Source organism: Neodiprion virginianus, chromosome 2, assembly GCF_021901495.1.
Source record: "Neodiprion virginianus isolate iyNeoVirg1 chromosome 2, iyNeoVirg1.1, whole genome shotgun sequence".
Classification (NCBI taxonomy): Eukaryota; Metazoa; Arthropoda; class Insecta; order Hymenoptera; family Diprionidae; genus Neodiprion; species Neodiprion virginianus.
The window spans coordinates 41,785,538-41,808,089 of NC_060878.1; the positions used below are offsets into that span (position 1 = coordinate 41,785,538).

General features: G+C 36.6%; 3 protein-coding genes across 12 annotated transcripts in view; 1 reads left to right on the forward strand and 2 right to left on the reverse strand.

The window, feature by feature from the left end:
• Positions 1–1,194: 1,194 nt before the first annotated feature.
• On the reverse strand, positions 1,195–10,533 carry LOC124296930 (arf-GAP with coiled-coil, ANK repeat and PH domain-containing protein 2). 2 transcript variants are annotated; one of them, XM_046747376.1, is made up of 12 exons: positions 10,151–10,533; positions 9,498–9,555; positions 8,703–8,761; positions 7,779–7,952; positions 6,437–7,081; positions 6,155–6,334; positions 5,940–6,046; positions 5,669–5,852; positions 4,719–5,577; positions 4,477–4,576; positions 4,272–4,392; positions 1,195–4,124 (listed from the first exon to the last, which is right to left on the reverse strand). In XM_046747376.1, exons 1-12 carry the CDS (start codon positions 10,201–10,203, stop codon positions 3,956–3,958), a joined length of 2,709 nt encoding a protein of 902 aa, XP_046603332.1. In that variant the 5' UTR covers positions 10,204–10,533; the 3' UTR covers positions 1,195–3,955. The 2 variants fall into 2 exon arrangements, with proteins under 2 accessions (XP_046603332.1, XP_046603333.1); XM_046747377.1 differs by lacking the exon at positions 10,151–10,533 and adding an exon at positions 9,938–9,959.
• LOC124296931 (COP9 signalosome complex subunit 7b) lies at positions 7,886–17,128 on the forward strand. Of its 9 annotated transcripts, XM_046747385.1 has the most exons (5): positions 7,886–8,027; positions 8,352–8,441; positions 9,519–9,670; positions 11,293–11,950; positions 12,088–13,857. In XM_046747385.1, the coding sequence occupies exons 4-5, from the start codon at positions 11,300–11,302 to the stop codon at positions 12,286–12,288; spliced, it is 852 nt and encodes a 283-aa protein (XP_046603341.1). In that variant the 5' UTR covers positions 7,886–8,027; positions 8,352–8,441; positions 9,519–9,670; positions 11,293–11,299; the 3' UTR covers positions 12,289–13,857. The 9 variants fall into 9 exon arrangements, with proteins under 9 accessions (XP_046603341.1, XP_046603336.1, XP_046603338.1 ...); XM_046747380.1 differs by lacking the exons at positions 7,886–8,027; positions 8,352–8,441; positions 9,519–9,670 and adding exons at positions 10,842–10,977; positions 16,575–17,128 and having other exon boundaries at positions 12,088–12,268; XM_046747382.1 differs by lacking the exons at positions 7,886–8,027; positions 8,352–8,441; positions 9,519–9,670 and adding exons at positions 10,842–10,977; positions 16,575–17,128 and having other exon boundaries at positions 12,088–12,253.
• A 1,529-nt stretch (positions 17,129–18,657) lies between these two features.
• Positions 18,658–22,552, reverse strand: part of LOC124297571 (metabotropic glutamate receptor 2-like) — an 81,536-nt gene continuing 77,641 nt past the window's right edge. The window contains exons 13-16 of the mRNA XM_046748739.1: positions 21,417–21,793; positions 21,202–21,353; positions 20,892–21,099; positions 18,658–19,824 (exon numbers count right to left, since the gene is read on the reverse strand). Of these exons, the coding sequence (XP_046604695.1) occupies positions 19,547–19,824; positions 20,892–21,099; positions 21,202–21,353; positions 21,417–21,793 (1,015 nt within the window). The 3' untranslated portion in view covers positions 18,658–19,546. The remainder of the gene's footprint in view (positions 19,825–20,891; positions 21,100–21,201; positions 21,354–21,416; positions 21,794–22,552) is intronic.

Consider the following 22,552-nt stretch of genomic DNA (forward strand, 5'->3'; position numbering starts at 1 on the left):
TTCTGTAGGCACAGAATGAAAAAAAATTACCAGATAAGATTATAACGATCTCTGATCAACATGCGTATTCTCACACGTCACGATTGTACTCACATTCCGTAAAGTTACAGAATTCGAGATTTCATTGCACAAATTAAATCATAAAATTACCGACCTTAAGTTCGTTCGGAATTATGCTGGACTAGAAAAATTTCTCTCACAATGGTAGAGAAATGGGATGAAAGGGGGGGAGGATTTGAATCTGTGAGTTATTTTCGCGATGATGTGGCTCGAGTATCGGTGGTATGTGCAATAACACGTTTTATTATTATACGATAATTATAATTTCGATCATTCAATCTGTGTGATCTCGTTCCAAGCTCAATAAGCAATCAATGAGCAATCGGGAATGACGTCAATCTTTTACAATGCTCTAGATACGCCTGGGAATCGATATGTATAATATGCTGATAATACCGACTTCTCGATAGTTTATAGTCTTGTCATAACTTAGCTATAGAAAAGAAAGAGAAAGAGAAAGTGTCAGGCAAGGGCTGAATCAATAACCCCGAATGATATCTCGGGCAAAGAAGCAAGAACAATTTTCAAGAGAACAGCATAAGCTTGGCAAAATTTCGTTAGCATTTTTCGTCCTAGTCTTATTTTTTTTGCAGCGTGATTGGCAATTTTGATTCCCTCTGATTATCCGCTTTTTTAAAATTCGAATTAACGATAAACGAATTTCCAAATTTTTTTAATTCCAGACCATGTCGCCATATACAGTTGCAATTATTCTCAGCACTGCAGAAGTATTTGGCTTATCGTTCGCGCGAGAAGTGAATAGTGTTAATAAGTGAATAAATAAAAAGGCGTCCGGCACATGTGATTTGTGATTAAAAGTATAAAGCGTAGATGCACGTGCACACATGCATTGATTCTTTGACGCATGAATGACACGGCTGATAGGATATTGACCCATTCATCTTCCGCGGCAAGTCTTGGGCCCACGTTATTCGAGCCATAGACGCAATCCGCAAGACCGGATGCAATCGATAAATAGGAATATTATAAATTGCGTGCAACGAATTATGCGACGTACGCATAAATGTTGTATTGCGTTAATTAACGCGTGCGAAGTGCGTGCACAACTATGCACTTTGGACACTCTATATAGATTTATCTCATAAATAATAAAATCCGTACGAGAGATCAAAGCTTTGGCGACATATTTCAATTATTTCTTTCGATATATCAGTTTAATAATAATTATACACGATCGAAACTGGAGCAATTACACTGCCTCGATTCGCATGATGCCGGATGTATATTTGCACGATATGGATATATGGTTTATGGGCGGCAAAGATCCATCGTTGTTTTAATTCATATTGTAAAATTAACGTATACACGTTTATTTTTTGTTTTAATCAATCTTATATGGCGTAAATATCGTGCACTATAGAACATTGTTTATATACATTTTAAATAAACAATTTCTTTCCCGTTTGCATGGATTTATGTATGTATGAATGCTGATACACAGATATATTCTGTGCATGCACAGGTGATTTCCGAAATGTAAAATTTGACGTGCTATAAATTATAGTGTATATAATATAACAACATCGATTTGCCTCATAACAAGTTGAAGCACCAGTATATAATATATATATATATATATATAGGTATGTATGTGCACATATATATCTAATACGGAATGTGTATAATTTTTTTTCTGTTATATTTCCTTGAAAAAACTTTTCTCAAATATCTATAGATATATACGGTTACGTACTAATTATTTAACTGATCGTCACGTGCAGAGGCCAAATGGTAAAATGTTTAATCGATAGAATTAACCAGAGTATGATTACGGAGGAAGACGCAATGAAAGAAGAAAAAAACCATAATCATAAGCAAATGTAAAATCGATATCAAAATAATATTTATAGATTTGTAAAAAATATCCGTTGCAGATTAGGATGTTCGAAAAGTGTGATGTTGCAGTTGGCAAACTGTTATAGTAAAGTAAAAGGGAAATAACATCGTTCAAATTTTACAACCTCGAATTTGTGAATAATATTATTTCAAAAAATATTGACACGAAGCTGTGGAGCGGTGTCGAAGAACGACGAGAAAAGAAAAAGACAAAGCTCTAAAACACTGGACAGCTAGTTTTATAACAAATATTTGACTGATCACAATGAATATTTGTGTAACAAGAAAAAAATTTGCCTAGCGTATAAAAATATATGCAGAGTGCGAAAATTTCATAGATATGTATACACCCTATGGTTATAACATCGAAACTTAATTAATATTTCTTCCTACGTTTTTTTTGCTACGGCTGGATATAAGCCTAACTTTTGGAAGTGTTTCCTTTTTCTCTCTTCTAAGTAAATCTACGAATATAGGTACACCCTGATGCCACCGCTATGACAAATAAAGCCATCGATATATAATAATAATAATAATAATAATAACAACAACTTGACTGACAAAGTAAGTTTTATAAAACTTTGATAACAGGTTTAGCAAGTCTTTTCTTTTACTTTTTTTTTTGACGTAATTTTCTGTACATCAACAGTAGCATGTCGTCTTAGAATACTGTACACGATCGTTTCACGGCTCGATAGGCAAAAGTTAATAATCCTTAAATTCTAATTTTAATCACAAAACAATTCAATACCCATTAACAACAAAGTATACGGTCATGAGTCGATCATATTCGCGGAGAATAACGCTGGTTCCTGTCGCGCCAATTTATGACATACATACGTCACTATGATGATTGCGTGGATTTCGATGTTCGATAGTAGGTCGTTTGCGTATATTTATCTGTGTTCTATGGAATCTATTATGGTACACGGATAATTCTCTCACGAATACGACCCGGCATATTATGTACACTGTAATGAACTAGCAAAATTTTCAGATCTGTATTTTGTTTACAAATATATATGTATATAGACAAATATATACATATACAGGTATATTATATTGTTTATAAATATTACGTATATATCTATAGTAAAAATTTGGCAACAAGATTTTTCTGCAAGCAGATTTGATTATACATATTAAACGAACGTAAATCTCGTAAAAATTTGTAGAAAAATTTATATTTACGCTTCGAATTTTTACCTAATTTCGTCTTTATTTTTTAATTTCAAATTTCATACGTCTTTCCACGTTTCTTTATGTATCATGATTCAAATAATACTCCGACAATCCATCTTTAGTTTGATTCACGTAATTTAATTTCCTTTTATTAATATGTTATTTTGTTTCTTGGTCTATATAGATTTCGCACTGCCGGTTTCGAGATCCCCAATTCTCTCCGTTATTTATTACAGCTTTAATAAAGTACCTAGAAATAGCGTATTTTTACAATACGCAGCTGGCACCAAGAGTGTGACTTGTTACAAAAGATATCCTAATGAACTAAAAATTATACCAATACCTGTACACGAAGAGTGATTCGGATGATCTGTGAAATTACCTCTTCAACGATTATGTATTCTCGTACGTGTATGCATGCGTTTCACTACAGCTTTAAAGGTAATAACGTCTAATATTACAAAGTGATCAAATTAATTAAGTTGCTAATGTCATGCTCGCTGGTGTAAGAGTTAACATGTCCCTACTGTACAACCGCTCTGCAGATTAGATGCAAACCTTGGTTTCTAGATGTATGGCAGATGTACACAGCGCAAGCAGGCAGGGCGACGAAAGTAATGCACTTTTCTTTCGTGGAAGATTTCTCCTTCAAATACGGAGAAATCCGTGCCTTCGCCACCTGCATCGTTGCGTAAAGCTGATCTTTATACCTTCGCGCTTCCCGCGGCACAATGGCAATTATATGCCGAATCCGTAAGGTCGGGAATATGGTGATCGAAGCAGAGGATATATTGTCAACCTGCTCTCAGAAATTAAGGTAAACACATACGGGGCTATTTTTGTACTCGTCTGACGGTCAATCCAAAGCGCTTGACCAGTTGCTATTATCGTTACGGCGTTGAAGTCGTTCTGGATGAGAGCAAGCGAGCTGGCTGAAATCTCGTACAACGTCGTTGAACGTTTCGTCGCCCGTCACTCCCGTGTCCGAATCCTTCATTTCCTCGTTTAACCGCCCCAGCCGTAATCTGCAGAAATACATGCATTCAATTTGAACACTATTTACAAGTACTTTTTGTTTTTCGAAGAACAAGAAGCTCTTCGAAATCTGACAAGGTCTCCGTGAGTTGTCATTGGGCTTTGGTAAATGCAGCTGAAATATCTCCCGCACTTACAACGTGACAATGTCGGCATTAGCTTCTTTTACAGCAATCGAGAGTGGCTCCACGCCACTTCCGTCTTGGATGTGTTGATTCGCCCGATGTTTTAATAGCAGGCAAACTTGCGCCGTGTGACCTGAGGATAGTAAAAAGAATAATTATCGCAGTATAAAAATATGGCCAAAGAAGATTGAAATCTTATTATTTCAATGTTACTTACCTAGCTCAGTAGCTAAATGTAACGGCGTCTTTCCCTCTGAATCTTGACAGTTGATTCTAACGCCGTTAAGTAATAAATATTCACAAGACATGACAGAGCCCTGTAATAAAATTGGCTTTAATATTCAGGAAGTAACCATTCAAGTTTGCAATTTGTGTTCACTAATAGCTAGTAATTTTGAGAAATATTGACTTTACATGTTTTATCACTGAAGCTGTTTTTGCCTTGGCAAATAGACTTACACTAATAATTGCTTGATGTAGGGCGCTACGTCCCTTGTCATTAACGTTAGTCCACAATTTATCCGCACCAGATGCCAAAGCAGCGCTCATTACAGGAAGATTATGAGCAGTAGCCGCTTTGTACAGCAGCATTTCTGGATGAAGATTCTCAATGTCTTCTTCGTCCGCAAATTCTTCGTCCTCGCCTGCGGTCGAGTCCTGGTCAGAGCTTAGCTCTAAGCAACCCTCGATTGTGGGTTTGGGTAAATCACATCCAAACATTAAAACGTCACTAGCTTCTTCTTTGCCTTCGCGAATCTCATTCACCATATCCGAAGTTGACGAATTTGAACTTTTGTCAGATAAGGTACTCTTCAGATTACAGTCAGCGCCAGAAATGCTAAGACTATTCGACTCTGTCTCTTCTCCTCCACTTATTTTAAAATCATTTTCATCGCTCCGCTCCTCAACTTCTTTAGGCTCCAAATCGATTTTGGATTTCGGTAATATTTTTCCATACAACGTCGACTGATTTCTACAGTCTAAATTGGGACTGTCTTCCGAACTTAAAGAATTCCGATCAGCTACTTTACGGCATCTTCCCACATAGTTTACGCTCTCTATCGAAGTTACCTCGCCATCCTCTGAGCTCATCGAATGGTGCTTTTCTTCCACTGACAAGAGCGTCGTCTCTTTGGCATGTCGTTGGCCATCAGTTTTATCACGGCTTCGTGGCCTACGCCGCAATTTTCTGACACTCCACTTCCGGAACGGCATCATTTCACGGCTAGTACGATACTCTTGTGACTTTAAGTAGGCCAATGGCTTGACGAATCTCCGTTCTATGTACTTTGCCTTGATCCAGGCCTCTCGAACAGCCCTGCAATATGTTAATGAGATATTAAAAAATCACGTGAATGTTTAATATTAAAATCATTTATTATACAATTTGCGTTTTTTGCTTGACTTACCCGCTACATTTTGGCTCTGCCTTTACGATGTCAGCTGGTATTGGTAGAGCCTCGTAAATATTGTTTACAACTGTATTACCCAACTCTGCCATAACTTTCAATATTTCCGGTTCCCAATCATCTAATGTCAATGACCTAACTTTGCTATGATGCACCCCGAGGCTTCTGTGCACGCCCGAGCATTCTAAAAATTCATAAGCAATCGTAAGTTTGACTTTAGGATAGAAAGTTTATTACCTAGATCTTGATAAGTTTGATAATTCTGACTTACCGATGCAGAGCGTTATCCCTAGGTTGATGCTCGCCCACCTCGGATTTATTCCACCGCAATCGCAGCAACTGTCGTTACCTGGAATTTTCAGTAGCTGCTCCCACACTCTGAAATGCAAATATACATACTTCGTTACATGTTAGTTCAAGAATAAAAATTCGGCACTGAAACCAATGGAATTGTTTTCTACAACCGTCTTAAGCACAGCTGTTTACCTTGATTTGGGTTTCGGTGGTGGCCTTGTCGGACCTTTGGAGGTTCGAGTATGAGGTGTGAGAGTATTTTGGTTCGGACCATTGACTGTGCCACGTTGTATCGCAGCACCTATACCTTGCTGCATGGCAGCCACCCAAGCCAGGTACATTTCTTCGCTGTCTGCTTGCAATATGTGGCTTCTGAGACACAGAGCATGACGTCATTGTTTGTTCGTGTTGGACAATTGGGATATGAAAAACGCAAACCTTCTTGCTTCACGTATAATAAAAATGGCTACTTACTTTGTTGGGCTCAGAACTTCGAAGCAATTCCTCCTATCGCTATCGACAACTGGTTTTACAGAACAAAGTCTCAAGTCTTCTTCCATTATTGTGTAGTCATCTTCGCCAGTACGCTTTCTGTAAACCAGCTGATGATCTTTGAGGCAAAACCATCGTCTATTCCAAGTTTTAAAGGCGTTGCTGGTCCTTTTGAACAAGTATCCTTCCATTTTTGGGCTACCGGGTGTTGGCGATGGGACCAAATCACGATTTGTAACGTATGTATGTCGGTTTTCCATCTCTTTTTCAAGCTTCGCCGTGTCGCCTCTCATTTTCAGTATGCCATCGCCCAATCCCTTGAGGAAAGGATCTAGATCTTGGGCCAAGTCACTTCCTTGGTGATAATATGTGAAACATGCGTGCATGTAGCTCAAAAGAGTACCCAGTATCTCGTGCCTTTTGCGGGCCTGAAGCATAGTCAGAACGTGGACGTAATCCAAAGCAGTATGTCGGAAACATGATCGTGTCGCAGAGAGTAAATTGGAAGTCTCTTCGCATTCAACAGGACGGTTTTTCGGTACTTGCGAATTCTTGTTCAAAGCAATGTCGAGGTCTGACGAGATTTTTTCAAAGTGGTGACGAGAGTCTTTCACTTCTTTTATATCACTGCGAAAATTGACAAAAAAAAGATTTATTTGTTCTCTTAATTTGAATTTTTTTTTCATGCCAGGTTCAATTAAAATTGATTTATTCAAATAATTTTACTGATATTAGTTTAGATTTAGGCGTGTCAAGAACATCCGACTAATTTATCTGATACTCTGAACTTAGTAACGCATTGTAAATATATTAAATCCACTCTAAACAAACAAAAATCGAGCCTTTAGCCATAGCACTTGTAACAATTCACTTATCCTTATCAATTATCAGCCTATGATTAGAGCTTTTAATTCCGATACCGTAGATAACTAGATGTTTATTTATAAAGCATACACCAAATTCAAAGTACTTATTTCTTTTAGGTGCTGATGTCATTACCAATTTAATAGCACACGTATGTGAGCAAGGATAGATAAACATAGTCAAGAAAAGAAGAAAATCATGTACTTATAACGCAACAGTTGACATGTTGCATGCATTGATCGATTGTCGTGCGTAACGTGTTCCTTGTTCAATGTGTAAACATGTGGTGTAAAATTGAATTATACAGTCACGTAAATAGATAACCATGTAAGATGAATTTGCTAGCAAGAAATTTTTATTTTTATTGACTGCATGATAAATTTTATTAGTAAAGAGGAAAATAAATATCTCATTACATGCCGATCGTGCGTGAATCTGACAAAAATTTCAAGTAGGATACCTTTTTATAAAAGAATTCAGATCTTTGACGACAGTTCTCGACGCTTGGTCAAGTAAGATGGTATGAAATTTATTCATTTCTTGTAGGGCATGGATAAGTTTGTTCAAGAACGCCATGACTTCTGGATCATTGCCGAAGTACGTTGACAACTCCCACAAACTATTTGCAAACAAGCTGAAAGAGGAAAGTTCATTAATGTAATAATACCATTGTTGAATGGACTGAAGAATTCACAGGAAAAAAGTTCAAGTTGGGTATCAATTAATTTTTTCTTTCCTCCGTTTGAAGATCTAATGAAAAGGGAATTAGTTTATCATATTCTGGAAAAATCACAAAGCCCCGGAGGTTTTAGAGTATAAAATGATTGGTTCAAACTTCTTTGAACTTTGTTATATTATTGAACCAAGTAATGTAACCATAATTATTTCACTGTAAGTCTTGATAAGTAAGAAAACAGTATGAGTGAAACCATAAACATTCTTTTAAATTAAAGTTTTGAATTAACAGATTTTTCAGGTATCATTATGGGTAAACAATCACTCTCTAAAATTTAACTGAATTTTAATGTTTCAGAAGCACTGCGCGTCGACTGAAGAATTTATTCCAAGGCTGTACTTTGACTCATCAACTTTTCTAACCACCCGCAGTTCAAGTGAGAATCAGGTGATAATCAAATAGAAGAAATCTGTACACTATTGTTGAAGGTCAATTATATACTGTACAAACTTTCGTGGTATGACTCATGAAATGGTAACAGAAGCATGTAAATTATCCTCTGGTCTTCCTGATGTGATTTAGTCTAAGAAATGACTAATCTTACGGTACAAAGATAGATGAAGGTATTTTTTTTTTTTTATTTGTTTAAATAGAATATTTCAAATAGCATTAAAATATAATTTTGAATCCGTGAAAATTTGAACAAACCTCTGTTGCCCGACATAATTCTTTCCCGCGTCGATCATCATGCTGCAATTTTTTAACACCTGCAATATCATAACCATCCGTAATTAGCATAATCGTGCATTTGTCAAAAAATTTAAGACAAATTGTTTTTAGTACATGTTCAACCACCACATTTGATTACACAACGTATGCAAACCGCAAAGTTAATTTCAATGCACCATGTACTACGGTTCACTGGTTTTACTGGGCAAAGATAAGATAATATAATTAAATAATTTTCAGCAAAAGCTTATAACTTTATGAAAGTGTATTGTTGAATGATTCAAACGCTGTATATTTTCAATTGAACGTTAACAGAACTGGACAAGTAATGTAATGCAGAAACAACTTTTAAAGATAACAACAGGATATCCTGTATAAATATTCACAGGTCACAAAATGGGTTGAATAGTACCTCAGAGCTTTTTTTACAATACATCAGTTAGGTTTGATTTAAAACAGAGAGAACGTGTTTTATTACAAGGTTGAAGTTAGTAACGTTATTGTAACGAAATATTGGGGAAGAAATCAGTATTTTTTTAATTTTACAATGATTTTTCAGGAACTAAAAATTCGAAATACGAGCGTGTTTTGTTTTATTACCGTTAACTGAATTTCAGACAATTCCAAAACCATGAAATAATGGTTTTTCGTCAGCATGAATCGTTATGATAACATTACCAACTTCAATACGATGTTTTATTCTCAAATGCTTAATAAAGGATAAAAGGAAGTTTTAATTCGACAAAATGGACAATCGAATCGGCACTTGCGTACCTTTTCTAATTTTTGTTCTAGCTGCTCTACATTGCTTTCTTCTTCCTCGATGCGTGATCTGGAACAAATAACATAGCAACAACCTGACAATTTTTTCAAACATTTGTTTGGAGGGAGAGGAGGATAAAATTGTATCGACAACAGATTAGCTGTTTTCTACATAGGTGTAAAAGGTAGTGGGTTTGTTTGTTTTATTCATTCTCATTAACAATGGATGAGCGATTCTTCCACATTGAGTGTCGAAATAAATTTCAGAAGCGATAACACAGCGTAAATACGTCGTAGAGACAAAGGATATTTTGTCTAAGGTAACGCGTAGACAGAAACGAACGAATGTACAAATATAAATTCAGTTTTCGACAAAGAGAGGTTAAGCCGAACATTTTTACGTGCGTGAACACGTAATGCTTTACCTACGGCATACGTATAGATATACGTACGTATGTGTGAGAAGGATATTAAATATGTGACGTGCATAAATCCGTGGGTGAATTTCTAAACTGTTTACTATGATGATTATAATACGTTTCTTTCTCTTTCGTTTTCGTTTTGCGAATGAATTACAGGCGACGCATATGGAATCTCTGTACACGAAAGTAAAATCTGTCAAGGTTGGGTGTCCACGATTCGCTGTAAAAATTGATTGTTCTCACCGAAATTTTGGCGTATCCCGTAGGCATTCCTCAAACTCAATTAATTTCGGCATTTTGAAACAGACGAAGAGACACCTCCTGTCACATTCGGATTTATATCCGTGATGTTGATACGTTAATAATATTTCACGAATATGCTGTCACTCTCGCACAACATTTTCATTCAGCTATTTATTTATTTTTCACACAAGCTCGTGGGTAATTACTCGTGAAGAATAGAAAATGAGTGAAAAATAAAATCATGCAGCGTGATACTTGTCAGAGGGAAACCACAGTGCGGACAATCGGTCCCCAATCCCCACTTTTTCGTCAAATAAATAATGGAGTAGACTTGTGAGTCGGCTGCACTCGCTCGGGTCGAGGTACGGAGCACACGTGAAATCTGAATAACGTGAATCAGTCGCCAGAACGACGCGCGGAGAAAACCCGAACAGAGTATGTCGGGAACGGCAGAGGTATTTACACTATTTACGGTCAGGATTAAGAAATTTCCTGTCTTACCGATCGTTGGTAAGAACTCAATAGAAAAATCGCGATCGGTAATAATAACGGACTTGTGGATATTGGAAAAGTAAATAGTCATCGGAGTTTGCGAATTTTTTCATATAAACAAACGCTTAGGATCTCCGTTATTTCCGTTTTTGTTCGTAATTTACGCACATAGAAGCACTTACCATTTCTGTCGGTATGTTAGCTAGCCATGCCGGAATTACAGAATACATGCTGACACGAGTTGTTTTCGCCCAGTGTTTTCGCCTTTATTGCCAGTTAACGGCTGTGGGCTTAGTGGTTGTGTTTCAAATGACAAATGAAAATCCGTCAAAGGGGTAAAGCAATACGTGCGCATAAAATCGTTTTTGTAGGCGAGAAACGAGTTGATAAGCGGTGATATTCCTGGGAATTGGCTAGCATAGAATTGCACAAGTGATATTGATTATTTCGTACGTTAATTTGTGTTCGTCGTTAGGCTTGGCGTTCTTCGGGCAGCCGAATTCGAGGTTAGCGTAGTTAGTCTGGTGAGATTGTGACCTCACTGACTCCTTACTTGAATCGAAATGATTTTTCACGATGCCGCTATCGACTTTCGCATTTACCCAATACCATTAATTATCAGAAATCAATCGAAGATTCCTTTTTTTCAGATTAGCGATGACGGGTGCGAGTGTAACTGAAAAAACATCCACCAACAACCCCTTGGAGCAGTTTGTCCTTCTGGCTAAAACTGCTAAAGGCGCGGCAGCGGTGGAGCTGATAAAGCAGGCCGTTGAAGCACCTGGAGTAAATGTTTTCGGGGAGCTGCTGGATATGCCGAACATAAAAGAATTGGAGAACGGACCGTACTCCGAGTATTGGAACACATTGAACCTCTTCGCCTATGGCACGTACAAGCAGTACTTGGCGAACAAAGATAAACTGTTCCACCTCACACCCGTTCAGAAAAAGAAGCTCCAGCATTTGACGATAGTCACACTAGCCACGAAATCAAAGTGCATACCTTACTCCGTTCTGCTAGAAGAGCTTGACTTGAAGAATGTCAGAGACCTGGAGGATCTGATAATCGAGGCTGTTTACGCCGATATTATCCATGGTAAATTGGATCAGAAGAATTCACAGCTAGAAGTTGACTATGCTGGACTAGGTCGGGATGTCAGACCCGGTGATACCGGCGCCGTTGCAGAAATCTTGACTGCCTGGGGTGAGGCCTGCGACACGGTACTGAACTGCATTGAGCAGCAGGTGCTTAGGGCCAACAGTGAAAAACAAAAGGCAACTCAACACCAAGAAAAACTTAAGCAGGAGGTAAGTCAATTGGCACAATCCCTTAAGCCAAACCTGCTCGTGTATTTGGAATTCCAGCGCTAGCACGTTTATTCACTCATTTCACAAGTCCCGCCTTTCTCAGCTTTTAAGTCTGATCAAAAATCTTCCTCTTGCAGATCCAAGCCGTAAGAAAATCAATCACAGCTCATACAGTACGCGGGGTTGTCCAGGAGGCAGATGTCGCTGGTGGCGGGATCGAATCTGGATCGGGAGGAAGCGAAACGAGCCGAGAAGCCGTGCCTGTTCCACCAGATACGAAAAAGAAACAACAAAAACCAAAAGGTATTCGAGGCAGTGGTAAGTTCTGGAAGACTTAAAGTAAGTAACAAACGGATAAGTGCAGATCTCTTGAGGCCTACTTCTTATCCACGGATCGGTGATACTCTCGATATTTCTACGAAGAAAAAAATGTCATACGTGTAAGTTTCTATTGACTGAAATTAACGAATATTCGTATGCACAGGATGAAGTGATTTCAGGGTGGCCACTTCTCTGGGAGAATCGAGAACTTTTATCAGGAAACTGTTTTCAAGTCTTGGGATTATGTCATGTTCACATATCGAAAATAAAAAAATACAAATAAGTTGGCTGTGATTTGTAACTATTGTCGCGTACTTTGTTTTGCTGTGGTCAGCAAACATAATTTAATTTGTCGTTTCTTGTTTTCATTGAAATCGTGACTTAACACCTCTGTTTTTTTTTTTTTTTTTGGAAAATTGATGCGTTGTGATCTCCTTGACAGTCAATAAGTGAGACTTTTAAAACGATGCCTACACTTTGCGCAACACTGCGGAAAAGAGACAAAGTAATTTTTGAGAAAAAAACAATCAAGCGGCCACCCTGAGTGTCGTAAAATAATTGAATAAGTTCTGAAGTAGAATGACCGAGGGATCTGTGTTATTACGTTGTCTAAAGTGTGATGAAAATAATGAAATCAGGGATCTTTAAGAGTATAATAGAACGTAATTGTATTTTACAATGCCAATTATTACGTTGGCTCGGATTTTGCACGTCGATATTTAAGAGACGTAAGTTGTATATATTATTAAATATGTAAAATGAACTGCTGGTTCAGGATTTTCATTATTAAACCGTAGTCACTACTTCACAAGTTACAGAAAAAGCACGACTAATATAATATATATAAATATGGTATCACTATGAGCCATGTTATTATGTTTATACTAAAAAAAGCCGTTGTTAAACGAAGAAATGAAAGAGAAAGTTGAAAATACGGAAAAAGTTTTAACTTTAGTAAGGTTGTTTGCAGTCGTGAATTGGATTCAAATTTTTAAAGGATTGATTTTATCTTCAATTTTTGGTATCGCCAGTTACCTAGATTTATAAAGTACATTTATTACTCTCACTTGTTTTACCCCGCGACGTTTTATAAAATTATAGAATATAAAAGTACAAGATTATTCTTCAACATCTTGTGGTTCAGTGATGTTATTAACGTTTCGTCGAACCATTTTTGTTTTTTTGTTTTTTAACTATCTTAATATATTCGAATGGTGCTAATTAACGGATACATAAATATTTAATTCAAGATATTCAACGAGATAATTTTAATCAACTACGCGATGTATGTAAAACCTGGTGAAAAGTAAAAGTAGAAGTGAATATAAGCAAAACTGAGGGGAAGATGTTGCCAAAATTTGATATAAAATATACTAATCAGTTTTACTTATTTCGGTTTCTATCCCGCGATGTTTTTCGAGATCGAATCATCAGCCATACATTAAGTATTGCAGAAGGAGATAAACAAAGTATTTAGTAAATAGGAAAACTTGAAAATACGTAATCATAGTAAAATAATATAATATGTATTATAAAAGTCACAGTGTTATGTCAGACAGATATTAAAATCCACTGATTTGTTTCGATTTTAGTTTTATAGACAAGAGCCAGTTACAAGAGGATGCTAATTCGGAAGGATATGTATTACAAAAAAAAAAAAAAAAAAAATGAAAGAAACAGAAACAGTTCGATATCGATCACAGAATTTCTATCTCGAGATGTAATCCTTCGCGATACATTTATCATTTGTATCATTAATACCAAATGCTGCATAAACATAATTATTAAATTACAACATTAGTTACTATTTCCATATACTGATATATATCATTTTGTTACTTACCGAATGAATGGATAATATTATATGATTTTCCATCTTATAAAAAAAAGAAAAACCATAAAATATGTACCTTTTAGTATACAACAAAACATATGTTCATATAAAAATAACACAGTGCATGCTGAAATCTTTGCAAAATGAATGATGTAAATCCAGTTGTGTTGTTTTGTCTTGCAATTGGTTCAAATTCAATTGTTCTTGTTTTCGCGGCGAGGGATTCATCCCTACAAAAATAGACAAAAATAACGATAATAAAGAAATAATTGTAGTAATTCTATACCGCAATAATTCAGGGTATATATTATACCTATGTATATGTATGTATGCTCATACAATTTCTTTATATATTTCTATCACTACGTAGGCACTTCTTTCACTTTGCTTTTCGTGAACGTACGTTACTCGCTTGTCTTTCTATTGTCGCCTAGATTGAAATAGAAAAACAAAAAAATAAAAAGAAATGTATACTTATGTGAATGTAGGAATAATGAGAAGAATTTAAACAATTCGCCAATGTTGAACAGTGCGAATATGTGCTATTTGTTTTGCAATGCTTGTACGTACCATTTTTGTGTTTGGTTTCCAGACAGATTGACTGAACCAAAAATTCGAACAATTCAAATGATTTCTTCTATTCAATATAATTGATTGGTTTTTTTTTTTTTTTATTATTTTTTTATTTTTGAAATATATGAATGTGTTTTTTTTTCAATCGACTGATTTTGATTTTCGACGATGACGTCGGCAATCACGATAGAAAATTTACAAGCTTTAGCTAGATTGTTTTCTTTATGGCTTGTGCTCTTCGTGCAAATATTTACTGTATAATTTATTTCTTAATCTTAGCGTTAATCAATCATTATTTCTACGAACTAAGGCTTGCTTCTTTTGCTTGCGAATGATATTAAACTACTGTTAGAAATCATGTCCGTTTCACCCGATCAACAGGAATCTTTTTTCTTCGATTTCACTCATTCACTCACAGTATCTATGCCTTCTACCTCCGATGTACAACTTGCTGCAACTATTTTCAACCTTCAGTTAAATTTTTATAAAAGATGTCGTAAAAATGAAGTTAGAGCCTTTAAGTAAACGTCTGTACAAACGTGTTTTGCTTCCGCGAAATTAGGGGATTTTTTTTTTTCGAACCCACGCGTAATGAACAGCCGACGTCACTGCCGATTTTTAAAATTCCAAACGAATATGAGAATATTCGTAATGTTCAGATTCTTTCTCAGTGGTAAGATATTACTTGATCACGTCTTCGTAGGAAAAAAGAAGAGAAAAAAAAGAAAAGATTGGAAAGAAATAAAACGAATAAACACACATAATAAGTGATAAAATTGTTAGCTAGTCTGAATACCGTTGTAATGTTGTCTGGAATAAAACTGATTTACATGAAACAAAGTTTATCTTCTTTTTCTATATAGTCTATGTAGGAAATCGCTTGATGTTAATTAAATTATTGCCGCATAAATTTTAGACAATTGTGTTAGAGATATATCATGTATATATTTCGATTTTCTCGTGTTTTTTTTTTCTTTTTTTGTCTTATATTATCATTTTTTATTTTATAATTTTCATTGTTTAATCTGCATAATCGAATGACGTACGTATATATATATATATATATATTTATGTATAATATTGTAATATTATTTAGCCTCGTGCGTATTTAAAATAATATCCACAACCCGCAAGAAAGCCTTCGCTCACAGGGTTTTTGACATTGTTTCTGCGTTGCATCTTACGATCTTTTCATCTCCACCTTTATCGTCTTCTATTTCCGGCTTAACACCTATATTACACTCACATTTTCTATATATCATTTCAATTACAATACGATGTCTGAATATCGTTAAATCTACGTACGCAGATATCATTCCTACGTATTTTATATATGTATTATAATACGCGAACGCATGATTGCCGATTATATTATTTACAGGTCATTCAATTATTCGTAATTATATTGTTATTACTTTTATTAATCCCCAAAAATTATCCTATATCTTTTATTATTATAATCACACGATTAAATTACGCTACACGCCCGATTGTAAAACGATCGACTGTACAACTTGCGTAATATACGCAATACGGCGATTTGCCTGAATAAAAATAACAGGATTATATGCATATCTATATGTCGTATTGTATCGAGTACATGTACATGGTGACCGAGGATCATCGTCCTATCGGCCATCGATATATCCCTCGTGAATTTCAGATTTCCCTGACTTTGATGGTCTATGGGACGATAATCGTCGGTCACCTCGTACACACGCGTATACATATATTATGGTACGTGCATCTTAAACCACATGATATTGGCTAATTTAGTCAATCATTGAAATACTGGACGCCTATTCTTATCATACTATATATATATATATATATATGTATATATATATATATATGTAATGCAGTGTATACGTGGTATTTTTCTCTTTTAATTTCCAGGTCACTAATTAAAGAGTGTGTGCCAGTGACAAGATTGAAGAATCTAAAATCTGAGAGGTGTCTTCGTATTTAATTAAGTAATGTTTGATTAACACGACTAGTGACATCAGGCTGGGGGCATCGGGCTCATCTATGCTCAGAGCCTGCCGAAGAGACCTCTGATCTCTAAATTCGTTTCTAATCTCCGTATATTTCTCGTCGTTTTTTCGAATTCTTCGAACATCATCCGAATACTGCGATTAATCGTAGGCATTGTTTCTCCAACATCTGACGGTATACGAATAATAACGAAAATAATACGCAATAATAATTAGATCTAGCTGCGATATTTGAAGTGCGATAAGAACGGATTTTTTTTCATCCTCGGGCATCGGAGCTCGGTTTTGTGACTTGCTGGTGCAATCGCATATTATACGTGTAATGTAACATAAATTATACTGTGTATGTGTCGTGTGTAAAATAATGTATCTTGAATATAACAATACATAATTATTACAACAGCTGTATATCGTATATACATTACTGATACTGTGTTATATATATATATATATATATATATATATGCACACATTGTTTAATATATTATTATTATTATTATAATTATTATGAATATTGTTTTTACTGTTGCTATTGTGTTATAAAACTATTTCTACCCTCTACATTCATACGTATATATTATATCATTATTAATCTTCAATCTCTATGCTTTATTACAAATATATTTGTATAGAAATTATATCGAGAGCTGAATATGAATTTATAAGAACGGCGTAGAATTCAGGTGTAATTAATTCAATAACATTCGTGGTTATACCGGAATTAAAGCTGGGGCCAATATGTCAACTAGTTGAATAGTTAAAAGTGACTTGGATTGCACGTGTTGCGTTATTCGTTAATAAACCGGTTTTAGTTAGAATGATACGAAGAAGAATATTCGTTTTTCTTAAACGTAAAATAGAGAAACTGTATAAATTTTATTCAACTGCACAATTCTTACGATCGTTCACTTTTCCGAGCTCTCGAACAATATATTAACGATACCTCGCGTATAGTTAAATACGTCTACCGATTGCAATTCCTATAGTCTGCAGAAATATTATCACATAAATGAGTGAAAATAAAAACAGAATTGTCGTAAGATTAACCGGATTAAATTTATTCCTATATAATTTCTATTTCTTAATACTATCTGTAACAGTACAGTATTTAAGTAGTGCGTATTTATTACCAACGAGTTTTCCCGCTTTTCGTTATAATCAACCCAGTGAGTGTATATTTTTATTTATCGGTGCTTCAAATTTGCTTTAAATTTTGACATTTTTTTGCGAGACGGAAAGAAAAGGATAATATCAAAAACTGTGAATTCAATTTTCCCAGTTTTCATGAATTGTTTCAATTATGTTACAAAGCACGAATAAACACGTCGAAGGATTAAATTTTTCAAGACAATAATTCAAATACTTAACTTGCGAGTTGCACAAATATCAATGACACGCGTTCAGAGGTGAAAAAGGATACGGAAATTTTTGTATTACAACTATTACGTATATATGTATTTACATAAAAATTACACTACCGTAACGCAATATATCAACTTTCACGTAAAAAAACCGACCGCGGTGCGTGCAATCATCTCATAATTTATATTTTAATTCCTTGTTGTCTTTCTTCTCCAATGGGAACCTTACGCATAACAATATATCGTATATGTACATACACTATACCGTTACATATTTAATAACATACAAAAATGAACAGTTGATGTCATATCTAATAATAATATCATATAATATCAGATTATACGTATATATGCTTATGTACTTTGGCCGTCTTTGCTACGTATTTTTTGTTTACGCGTATATGTATATTAATTGTATTATAAATATTAAATGTACGCGTCTTATGTACAATAAATTACACAAAACATTGATATAACATATCTTGAGCGTAACACTTATATAATTTGTGCACGTTTTCATATACCTATTATTATATACAATTGAAATATATAAATTTTGAATTTTCATATACCAATATGTAGCTGGTATTATATAATATACTATATATATATTTATATAGTATACGGAATTACCGCAGATATAGAACAAACGATTAGACTATATTCAACGGTTCATATAATTTTATACTTTACTTTCTTTTATCATGTATTCGATAATGTTTCCTTGATTTTTATAATTATAGATTATCGTGACAACATTTTTATTTATGCATATGTTATACGTATGTGTGTAATATTAGTTTATTAAGCCTAAACTCCGCGTCGTTCTCACCGTTACATATTTTTATATTGTATGCCTATGTATATACATTACGTTTCATTCACGTTCCAGAATCGAAGAAACGGCATTTACGCAACATTGTATTATTTATTTAAAATCCATTCACTCGCACTCGAACACCGATTCCTTCCTTTCATTTCGACCGATTTTTCACTGTAAACATTATAGCAATCACAGATCATACACTTCCTTCAACTAGATCCGATCCTGTAATCATTAACATAGAAAAAGGATGAATTGCTTTCCCTGTTTCCCGCTCCGAATTGCAAATATTCGTCTCTTTGAACTATACCTCTGACGGTTTGAGAGAACTTCTCCTACACCCCGTAAGGAAATATAATTGTATTATCATCACGTGATCCTGGATTCTCCGAATACATTATTATCTATAATAACAGACGACTATCGATAACTTCCCGCTCATCAAACTTTACGACCCTCGCTTGGGCTGCGCTGCAGGAAGTTACGCAGGGATATAACATTAAGCAACACGTGGGGAAATATTATCTTACATATTACAATATCATAAACGTTGATCGATTTATTGTGTAATTGTATAATTAATTTAATCAAGTTATTGAGCTATACGACCACCGGCGTCTTCGATATGGGCTTCATGTCGACCTGGAGAACCGCGGCGGTCGCCGACCTCGTAATAATCGTCGTTTCCTGCTATAAGGGGTCGTCCTTTTGGCTGACCGGTCCGTTTCCTATCCTGACGTTGTTCTGGATCTGTTTAACCGTCGGCGTCCGCGACTGATCTTTACCTATAATTTCCTTCGGAGTTATGGCGCAGATTAATTCCCTAGCCGCGGCCGCGGCGCTGCTTGTTGTGCTTGCCGATTCCTGATCCCCCGATGGCGATGATTGGGTCTGCGTGGAGCGGGAGACGAAGCTCGGTTGAACTTTGCCATTTATGCGATCCTCTTTCATCACCTCCATCTCGTGACCTGTATCGGGGAAGAAGAGGCTTAGAGCTCTCAATCGCGGTAAGGTAAGGATATACGCTGCATGCGGCGCGAAAAAGTTTTTCAAAAATTAAGCTCAAGAGTTTCCGACGTCCAAACGTGTCTTGTACTCGGTGGTAGAGATTCGTCGCTGAAGAGCCTTGCGTGTCGAGAGACGAGTGGTGAAAGGAAACGACGAGAAGAGGAGTGGAGAAAGAGGATATTGACGGTGGAAAAATAAAAAAAAAAAAAAAAAAACAAATCAAGTGAAGGCAATGTTAAGTACCTTCCGCGCTTACTGTGCTGCAGGGTCGCAAAAGCTCAAGAGTTAAGTACGAAGCTGCGAATATATAGCATGTTCAGCGCGGGGCGGAGATAAGGGTGAAAAAAAAGTTAAGAGGCGTAGATTCTAATTAAACATTTTCATCCCGCACATCTCGCGGAAACCAAAGCTCCGAGAAGATCCATGATCCATTTGCATATCGCGCCTCGTGCGTTTGGCGCGATGAGTTAAAGTGATATGTAAATCCCGCTGAGATCTGAGATACGAACGTGTGCGCGTGTGTGTGTGCGGAGGTACGCACCACAGATATCGATCACTTGTACAATTACAGCGCCCGATTTTGAAACAAGCTGACTCCCGTGTTCGTGTAAAGGCTGATACTTTTAACCGAGGATCAGAGTCTGCCTGGGTTTCAATCAATTACAGGTTTAAAATGGTGAAAAGTTTCTCTGTAAAATATGCAGGATGTTTTTCAGGCTGCAAGTAATTACAATCACCCAGAATCGGGGTAATCGCTAACTTTTACACACATACGAAAATTCTCCTTCATCGATATAACGTACAATAGGTGATATTTAATTATAAAACTCATCCCTCGTCGTATATTTCTCCCCGGACGATAAAACAAGGTCATATCAGGTTGCGCGAACTTCTCCGCGCCTTGGTGTTGGCGTGAAACACGTATTTGACGATCAGCTGATCCCCTCTTCCGACGCCATATTGTCATCCCTAGCGCGGACTCGGCGTAAGCGTTACAATTATAACAATAATAATGACGATACGTTACATTCGCTTTGCGTCGAGCAATCGATGGTCGTCGTCACGTGCCTCTTGACGGCCTTATTCTGGTCGCAAGTGGCAGCTGTCAGCGTGACGGCAGCCATAACGCTGGATGCGTTGGTCCCCGTTACGGCGGAGTTTTTGGCTGTGCTGTACCTGGTTGGCATCATGCTTTGCCGCACGTTCCTGTCCGGCCGAATGAGGATGATGTAGAGCTGGATGGACGGGAATTGGGCGTTTTAAAGACGAGAGCTCGCGACACGAGTACCTAAATTTAAAAATACTCATCGGGTCCGATCGTAAGACTATCGTCTAACCTTGGGGCTGAAGAGGCAAGCTATCGTCACCGAGGCCGAGAGACTTATGGTCACCGACATCGAGGTGATCCGGAGAGCCACGTGGTTTCCGGTACCAAAGTAGAGAGGAACAAAGGCCAGCCAAATCACGCAGGTTGTGTACATCGTGAAGCCTGCGGGGAGAGAGAGGAAAAAAATGAGCAATCGGCAGGTACGTAAGATTGAGCGGCTCTCACCGATGTGTTTGCTCTCGTTGAAGTACGCCGGTATTTTTCGTGTTAGAACGGCGTAAACCGTACAGACAACGATCAGGATTATGGGATAGGTGAAGGCGATCATGTAGCTCGCGTCTATGTAGCTGTTGCAAACTAGGAGGTTGTCGTCCCTGGTTGGATAGTGGTGCATGGCTCTCGCGGGGTCGATTATCATCCAGACCCCGTTCACGAGGACCTGGACGCTCATAAGACCGGAGCAAATGATGAGCTGCGACTTCGGCGAGATGAAGGAGGGCCGTTTCGCGGTCTTCTTGCCGGAGTCGAATATCCTCGATATGCGATTCGTCTTCGTCAGCAGAGCCGCGTAGACTACCGTGAAACAAAAACCGGCCCCGAACCTGCGAGATCCACGGAATTTAGGCATTGATTGATCGCAGGGTCGATAAGTCGATAATTAATATCGCGGATAAAAGACTGGAATACTTACGGAATGTATGAATATGTATTTGGAAATTTAGCCCGAGAAATATTGCCAATGTTTTAACCTTAATTGGTCACACCTCGGTAGAATCGCATAACTCTCACATTGGGTGAAAAATTGATTGTTCAAGTATTGTAAAACATCGAAAAAGTTAAGATGAAATGGAAAAAAATAATTTTTTTTTATACTATTGATTGCGAGAAAAAAGACTATGAAAGTGTATTCCTGAACTCTGTGAGGTGTTTGAAAAATGTTTGGGGTGAAGTTCATCCGGAACGACCAATTAGGGTTAAAAATGTATCAGTACCTGTCATGTATACTATGACAGTTGGAAACTCGTAAAACTTTCTCTCTCTCTCTCTCTTCCTCTCTGCCTCTCGAGACAGGTGAATTAAAGAGAAGTCGGCAATTTTTCCGGGAATTAAATTTTTAAATAACGTTGAAACGAAAGCACCCAAGCCTTTCTTTCAACTTTCATTCAACGCAATTATTTCCTTGCAACCCCAAGCTGTAGCTATAAGGCTTAATTTTATTCAGAACACAAAGGCTGCTCGGGACTGTTGAAAAAATGTGTAATAAATTAGGATCCCAACATTAAATCATATTTCGCTTTCAAATAAAGCCCGACGTCAGTTACGTTCCAATATTGTTACAATTTTTTCTCACTATTCGATCA

What these genes read in the sequence shown, in the direction of transcription:
- LOC124296930 (XM_046747376.1), bottom strand. Translation starts at nt 10,203, where the DNA reads ATGCCGAAATTAATTGAGTTTGAGGAATGCCTACGGGATACGCCAAAA. An exon ending in CGGGATACGCCAAAATTTCG is followed by an intron (nt 9,556 to 10,150) that starts GTGAGAACAATC and finishes TATTTGTTCCAG; the next exon opens with ATCACGCATCGAGGAAGAAG. An exon ending in AATTATGTCGGGCAACAGAG is followed by an intron (nt 7,953 to 8,702) that starts GTTTGTTCAAAT and finishes TTCCTCTTTCAG; the next exon opens with CTTGTTTGCAAATAGTTTGT.
- LOC124296931 (XM_046747378.1), top strand. Translation starts at nt 10,871, where the DNA reads ATGCTGACACGAGTTGTTTTCGCCCAGTGTTTTCGCCTTTATTGCCAG. An exon ending in AATGAAAATCCGTCAAAGGG is followed by an intron (nt 10,978 to 11,292) that starts GTAAAGCAATAC and finishes CCTTTTTTTCAG; the next exon opens with ATTAGCGATGACGGGTGCGA. An exon ending in AAGAAAAACTTAAGCAGGAG is followed by an intron (nt 11,951 to 12,087) that starts GTAAGTCAATTG and finishes TTCCTCTTGCAG; the next exon opens with ATCCAAGCCGTAAGAAAATC.